We start from the raw sequence: 6,898 nt of genomic DNA, 5'->3' as shown, positions 1-6,898 counted from the left end.
GATCGCTATGAGTCACAAACAACTCGACGGCACATAACAACAGCAACAACAACAATTTTCACATTCTCTTGGATCAGGGCTAGTCATTGGAAAAAGACATTTCGAGAAAGGAGGAGGAGTCAGATAGAGGAAGACTCTCAAGGACATAGGTTGACACAATGACTGACAATGAACTCAAGCAGATCAGAGATGAGGATGGTGCAGATTAGGGCAGGGCCAGATCTGTTGTTCTTAGGGTCACCGTGGGTTCTAGTTGAAGGCATCTAACAGCAATAATATCAACATATGAGGAAGGTAATTAATATAATCTCCAGGGGAATAGAGCATTTCTGTTATGTGAATAGTCTGTAGGGTATGTTTGGAAACTGTTTAGGGAGAAAGGAAAAGAGATTAAGGGGCAGAGATGAGGAAAGATGGGGACCACGGGGAGATTGCCAGGGTACTCTGGAAGGGAAGATGATGGAGACAAAGATGTTCAACAAACTCCACAGAGGTAGAAAGCTTTCCCTAGAACCAGTGCCTTGAATTTAAACTTCTGCCTTGGTGGCACAAATGGTCAAGCACTTTGGTGGAGATTGGAAGGAAGAAATCACCAGAGGCTCTGCAGGAGATAATAACCAGTAATCCGCTGCCACACCTCTTTAATCTCTACGTGGCGCAGATCATCCAGGAGGCTGGGCTCTGTGAGGAGGAATGTGGCATTAGGATTGGAGAAAAACCCATCAACAACCTGCATGATGCAGATGACTCAACCATGCTTGCTGAAACTGAGGAGGACCTGAAGCATTTGCTGCAGAAGGTCAAAGTCTGTAGTCTGCAATATGGATTGCAGCTCAACATCAGGAAAACAAAGATTCTCACCACTGGCCCAACAGACACCATCATGATAGGTGGAGAAGAGCTTGAGGTTGTTCCCAGTTTCAGCTTGCTTGGTTCTGCAATCAACACTGTCTTGGCACCAGCAGTCAGGAAATCAAAGATAAATCACAGTAGGAACATCTGTTGTCTGGGACCTCTCCAGAGTGCTGAAGAGCAATGATGGTGGTTTGGAGACCAAGGTGCACTTGATCCAGGGCATGGTCTTCACAATAACTTGCTATCCATCAGAGAGCTGGACAATGACTAAGGATGACAGAAGAATAATCGATGCCTTTGAGTTGTGGTGCTGGAGAAGAATATTAAACATTCATTCCATAAACTGCCAAGAAAACAAACAGGTCTGTCCTAAAGAAGGTGAAACCAAGTTGTTCCTTGGAGGCAAAGATTTTGAAGGTCCATCTTACATACTTTTGATATGTTGCCAAGAGGGATCAGTCCTTGGAGAAGGACGTTATTATACTTAGGAGGATGGAGGGACAGCAGGAGAAGACGACCCCGGATGAGATGGAATGACATGGTAGCTGGGGTAATGGGGGTAGGTGTCCTAGAGTCAGTGAGACGGGCTCAGGATAGCACAGGATTCAGAGCCATTCTACGCAGGGTCACTATGAGTTGCCGGCGACTCGACAGCACATAACAACAATCTGCTCCCATAAAATTGTTGCTATTGTTGTTTGCCATGGAGTAAGAAGCAACTCAAAGCTGACCTTTCCTCAGGTTTTCAGAGACAGCAGATTGCATGAGAGGAGATTGCCCATCCTTCTCCCACAGAGCAGCTGGTGGATTCGAGCAGCACGTATTTGGCATTGCAGCACAGCTTTTACCACCAGGCCACCTACTCCCAGAAAGATTGTTGTTATATTATCAGCAGATAATGACCCTAAGTGCAACAGCTCGAACCCTGCCCTATCCTGAGCCAATCTAATAATCTCTGACACGCCTGCCCCCATTACCCGTTCTCCATCCATCTCATCCTGGATCTTCCTCTCCTGTGCTGTCCCTCCACTCTTCCAAGTACTTCTCTAAGGACTGGCCTCCCCTGGAAATATACCCAAAGCGTGTGAGATCGAGCTTCAAAATTCTTGCCTCCAAGGAGCAGCTTGGTTTCACCCTCTCCAAGACAGACCTGTTCTCTTGATAGTCCATAGTATGTTGAATACTCTTCTCCAGCACCACAACTTGAAGGCATTGATTCTTCTTCTGTCATCCTTAGTCACTGTTCAGTTTTCTGATGCATAACAATTGTGAAAACCATGGGCTGGGTCAGGTGCGCCTTAGTTTCTAGACTGACATCATTGCTCTTTAGCACTGTGTCTGGAGAGGTCCCAGACAATAGCTTTTTCTACTGCAATTTGTCTGTTGATTTCCTAACTGTTGGTGCCAAGAGTGTTGAGTGTGGAGCCGAGCAAGCTGTAACTGTTAACAACCTCAATCTCTTCTCCATCCACCATGGTGCTGCCAATTGGCCCACTGGTGAGTGAGTATCTTTGTTTTCTTGATGTAGCTTCAATCCATATTGAAAACTACAGTTCTTGACCTTCTGCAGCAAAAGCTTCAGGTCCTCCTCAGTTTCAGCAAGCAAGTATGTGCCATCTTCATAACGCAGGTTGCTGATAAGTCTTAGAGACTATTCCTTGGAAAGGGCCATCATGCTTGGAAAGGTGGAGAATGGGAGAAAGAGGGGAAGACTGCCAATGAGGTGGACTGACACAGTGACTGCAGCAGTGGACTCGAGTGTGTTGGAGATTGCGGGGGTGGCACAGGATAGGGCGTGGTTCAGGGCTGTTGTTCACAGGGTCATTACGAGTTGTACTCAACTTGACGGCACTTAACAACATGTTCCCTAGAATGTACCTGGGTATATTCCTTTCTTCCATGGAGCAGCTGGTAGATTCAAACCACCTGCTTGTGGGTTGGCAGTGCAACTCCTTACCACTAGGCCACCAAAGCTTCCTAGAGCCAGATAATGTTGTTGTTGTTGTTGTGTGCCGTCGAGTCAGAACAGACCCATAGTTCACCCTCCAGGAGGTTTTCAGAGGTGGTAAATCACAGAGGAGGAGACTGCCCATCCTTCTCCCGAGAAGCAGCTGGTGCATTTGAACCTTGTGCCTTTGAGATTGCAGCGCAGCTTCTTACCACTAGGCCACCAGAGCTCTTTATAGCCAAACATATGCTCAGACATAGCCATGATCATGAAGATGGTGTAGGATTGGTCAACATTTGGTTCTGTTATACATAAGGTCACTGAGTCAGAGCCAAGTTGAAGGCTGCCGGCAACAGGATGGAGATAATATTAACTACAATGTCCCCCAGAGGCCTGGCAGTGCTTGGAAAGTGACTGGCCCAGTGATGCATGGTTCCCCTCAATGGCTGGAGGCTATCCAGATACTCCTGTTTCACTGATGGGCTGGCTTTCTCTTACCTCCATGGGGTTGATGAGTGTCTGGGAGATGGCTGCAGCCAGGGAGCCCGCCAGGATGCGTTCCTGGAAGGGAGGAGTCCTGCGCTCGCTGGAGAAGTAGTTCTTACACTGGGACAGGAGAAGGGAGTGTGAGAGAAGCAGGCTGCTTCCTTCCCTCACCCTTACCCTAGGGAAGGGGTCTGGGACTCAGGGAGCACATAGACGTGGACTTGAGGTCTGGGCTCAAGCAGACCACTCCCCACCTGCTCGAAGGCCGAGAACTTGATGGCGTACTCAGGGGCAATCTTGAGCACGTTGATGCCGTTGCCACGCCACAGGGAACGGAAGCCCCCCTCCTGGATCATTTTCCGTAGACCCCCGGGCAGGCTCATGAAGTTGGTCTTGGAGGAGTAGACCTGAGGGTGGAAGGACTCTGGCCCTTCAAGGGATGCCCCAGCCCACCGCATCCCCACTTCTGCCTGGAGGTCAATCCCTTCTGTTCCCTGCAGCCTGGGCTCTAACCCCTTCTCCATTCATCCTCTTTCCAGCCTCACCTGCCCTGGCTCTTCACAGAATTCTGCCACCCAGCACCAGCACGCGTTATATCTCATCCCTCGTCTCCTCTACGCTACTCTCTTCCCCCTCCCCACTAGTTTATTTACAAAATTCTAATACAAATTCAAACAAATTCTTTCAACATCCCTCACCTCCCCCCACCCATCAAATTGTACCACCCAATGATTAATCCCCTCTTCTCTCTGCCCATCCACATCCCCCTGCTTGCAGCCTCTCCCACCCCTCCTGGATCCTTATACTCATTCTAATAATGGTCTTATACAATATTTATCCTTATGGGCCTAAGTTAGTTCACTCAGCGTAATGCTCTCCAGTCCCACCCAAGATAGGTAATAATTTACAAAGTCATTGCTTCTGCCTGCTGCATAGTATTCCATTGTGTCAATGTACCATAATTTCTCAATCCATTCGTTTGTGGTTGGACACGTGGGCTGTTTCCATGTTCTTGCGATGGTGAATAATGCTGCTATGAATATTGGTGGACAAATCTCAGTTTGTTCCTCAGTTCTCATATTCTTAGGGTATATTCCAAGTAGTGGAATAGTTGAGTCATATGGAATTTCTATGTTCAGCTTTTTGAGGAAGCTCCAAACTGCCTTCCAGAATGGTTGCACTGTTTCACAAACCCACCAACAATGTCTAAGAGTTCCTTTCTGGCCACATCCTTATGCTTCTCTCTTTTTTGTCTCCAAATCCATCCGCAGACCCCATCCTCAATTCCCCAGTCTCCAACTCCAACCCTCGCCCAGAGCTGATCCAAGCGCCAGGTACCATTCTCTCAGTCCCCTCCCCAGCCTGCTCCATGCCCATCCTCATTGGCTGATCTCTGATCTCCCTCCAACCTTTTAAGATGCTGACCCCAGACCTTGGACCATCCTCACAGCTCCTCCTCCCAGTTACCTCCACCTCCAGCAGCCGCATCTCCATATCCACAGCCCCAACCCTCTGCTGTCCCCAGCAGGGCCAGTGTGTGTCCCGACCCCCACCTGCATGTACACCTTGGCCCGGTCCAGAGGCGCAGTGCCAGTACGAGACACAGCCCCAGCCACAGCCCCTGAGATCAGGAATTTCCACCAGGCGCCCTCATTGCCCACATCCAGGACCTCCACAGGGACCATCAGCCGCTCGCCAGTGTCCAGCACCTGTGGGGCAGATGTCGTATACCCATGACTCCTTGCCCAGCTACATCCCCAGGTAGAAGTCTCCCCTGGCATCTGAGGTGGGTTTCCAGGCCAGCTAGGACGGTGCTATTAATGGAATTGTATCCCTTCTAAAGTGTCAGGTTATATAGATTCTAACCCTTCCACAGTCAACACTCTTGGTAACAGCACCCAGGAGATCAGGAGATGAATTGCATTGGGAAAGTCAGCTGTGAGGGACCTCTCAAGAGTACTGAAGAGCAACGACGTCAGGCTGGAGACTAAGGTGCACCTGATTCAGCCTATAGTCTTCACAATTATGTGCTATGCATCTGAGAGTTGGACTAGGAATGATAGAAAGAGAATTAATGCCTTTGAGCTGTGGTGCTGAAGAAGAGTGTTGAATATACCATGGACTGCTAAGAAAACAAACAGGTTTGTCCTAGAGAGGGTGAAGCCGGAATGCTCCTTGGAGTCAAGGATTCTGAAGCTTCGTCTGACATACTTTGGGCATGTTGCAAGGAGGGACTGGTCCGTGGAGACGGACATCATGTTTGGGAGAGTGGAGGGACGGCGCAGGAGATGACCCTCAGTGTGATGGATCGATTCTGTAATTGGGGTAGTGGGAGTGAGCGTGTCTGAGACGGCGAGGTTGGCACAGCATAGAGCGGCGTTTAGGGCTCTTGTACATAGGGTCGCTATGAGTCGCAAATGACTCGATGGCACATAACAACAACAACAACAACAGATCTGTGTCTAACGAGCCTCGTGGTTCTGTGGTTAAGGGCTTGGCTACAAACCAAAAGGTCGGCAGTTCAATTTCACCAGCCACTCTGCAGAAGAAAGATGTGGCAGTGTGCTTGTCCGAGATTCTGTCCCCGAAAGCCTCAAAAGGCAGCTCAGCTCGTCCTACAGGGTTGCTGGGAGTCAGAACCGATGTGGTTATAACTGAATTTGGGGCTGGGGTCTTATTGTTGCATTCCTTAGTGTCGTATGTCTTTTGCTATGTGCAAGAGCAGATTAAGCAAACAAGCAAGGCCAAACACAGGGGAAGATACGTGTCTGACGAAGCTCATCAGGGAATCCGAGAACAGAAGCTGAAAAGAGATGAAAACCCTCCCCCAGGGCTGACACAGACAGACAAGTCCTCCCTTAGAGCTGGTGTTTGAAAGAAAAGAAGCTTCTGTTTGTCAAAGCCACCCCCTTGTGGCGTTTCTGTTCTTGCAGCGCCTGGTTATGAAGGCGGGGTGGAAGGTGCAGTCCCATTGGGAGGCGCTGGCTTCGCTGGGGTCCCCAGACTCACCTGCTGTGCTGGGAGGCGATCCACCTGGCTCTCAGGTATGTGCCCAAACACATAGCCGTACACGTGTGTGCATCCCACGTTCCGGGTCGGGGCTGGCGGAGGGGCTGGGGACGAGGGTTCGGATTTGTCGAGCAAGCACTTGATTGTTCTAAAGAAGGTCCGGATCCTTCCCCAGAGCTCCGGAGGCTCTTCAGGGGGGGCGCCCATGGTGGGCTAGCAGTCACTTGTCATCTCCAGCAGACTCGGTTGGTGTCTCTAACTAGTAGTGGTCTTCCTAACTATCACTAATGGTTGTGGTTACGAGCAGGAGTATCACTAACAGTCACTAGCTGTCTCGCTCACAGTCACAGGTACTAGTCTCTCCATCATCCCAGTGGGAGTGGCCGCTGAGAGACGCGCCTTGACTAGATGGCTTCCTGGGCACTGTGAAGTCATAGAGGACTTTGTCTTTGTGACCTTGCTGGGTGGGGCAAATGGACTAAGGATGCCCCTCAAAAAAGGTCCTAACACCCTCCCCTCAAAACACCCCACAATTCAGGGAGCCCTGGTGGCCTAGTGGCAAGAAGCTGCGCTGCAATCCTAAAGGCATGTGGTTCGAAA

The 6,898-nt window shown here is 49.8% G+C and overlaps 1 protein-coding gene across 1 annotated transcript in view; it reads right to left on the bottom strand.

Annotated features, from left to right (window-relative positions):
* The window catches only part of SLC25A41 (solute carrier family 25, member 41), a 15,688-nt gene extending 9,183 nt beyond the window's left edge, over positions 1-6,505 (bottom strand). The window contains exons 1-4 of the mRNA XM_006896421.1: positions 6,299-6,505; positions 4,843-4,998; positions 3,544-3,696; positions 3,302-3,409 (exon numbers count right to left, since the gene is read on the bottom strand). Coding sequence (XP_006896483.1) covers positions 3,302-3,409; positions 3,544-3,696; positions 4,843-4,998; positions 6,299-6,505 — 624 coding nt within the window. The remainder of the gene's footprint in view (positions 1-3,301; positions 3,410-3,543; positions 3,697-4,842; positions 4,999-6,298) is intronic.
* Between the last annotated feature and the right edge of the window lie 393 nt (positions 6,506-6,898).

Source organism: Elephantulus edwardii, unplaced genomic scaffold, assembly GCF_000299155.1.
Source record: "Elephantulus edwardii isolate Elephantulus edwardi_28Jun2011 unplaced genomic scaffold, EleEdw1.0 scaffold00185, whole genome shotgun sequence".
Taxonomy (NCBI): Eukaryota; Metazoa; Chordata; class Mammalia; order Macroscelidea; family Macroscelididae; genus Elephantulus; species Elephantulus edwardii.
The sequence above is the reverse complement of the archived record's forward strand: the minus strand, read 5'-3'. Positions and strand labels throughout refer to the sequence as shown.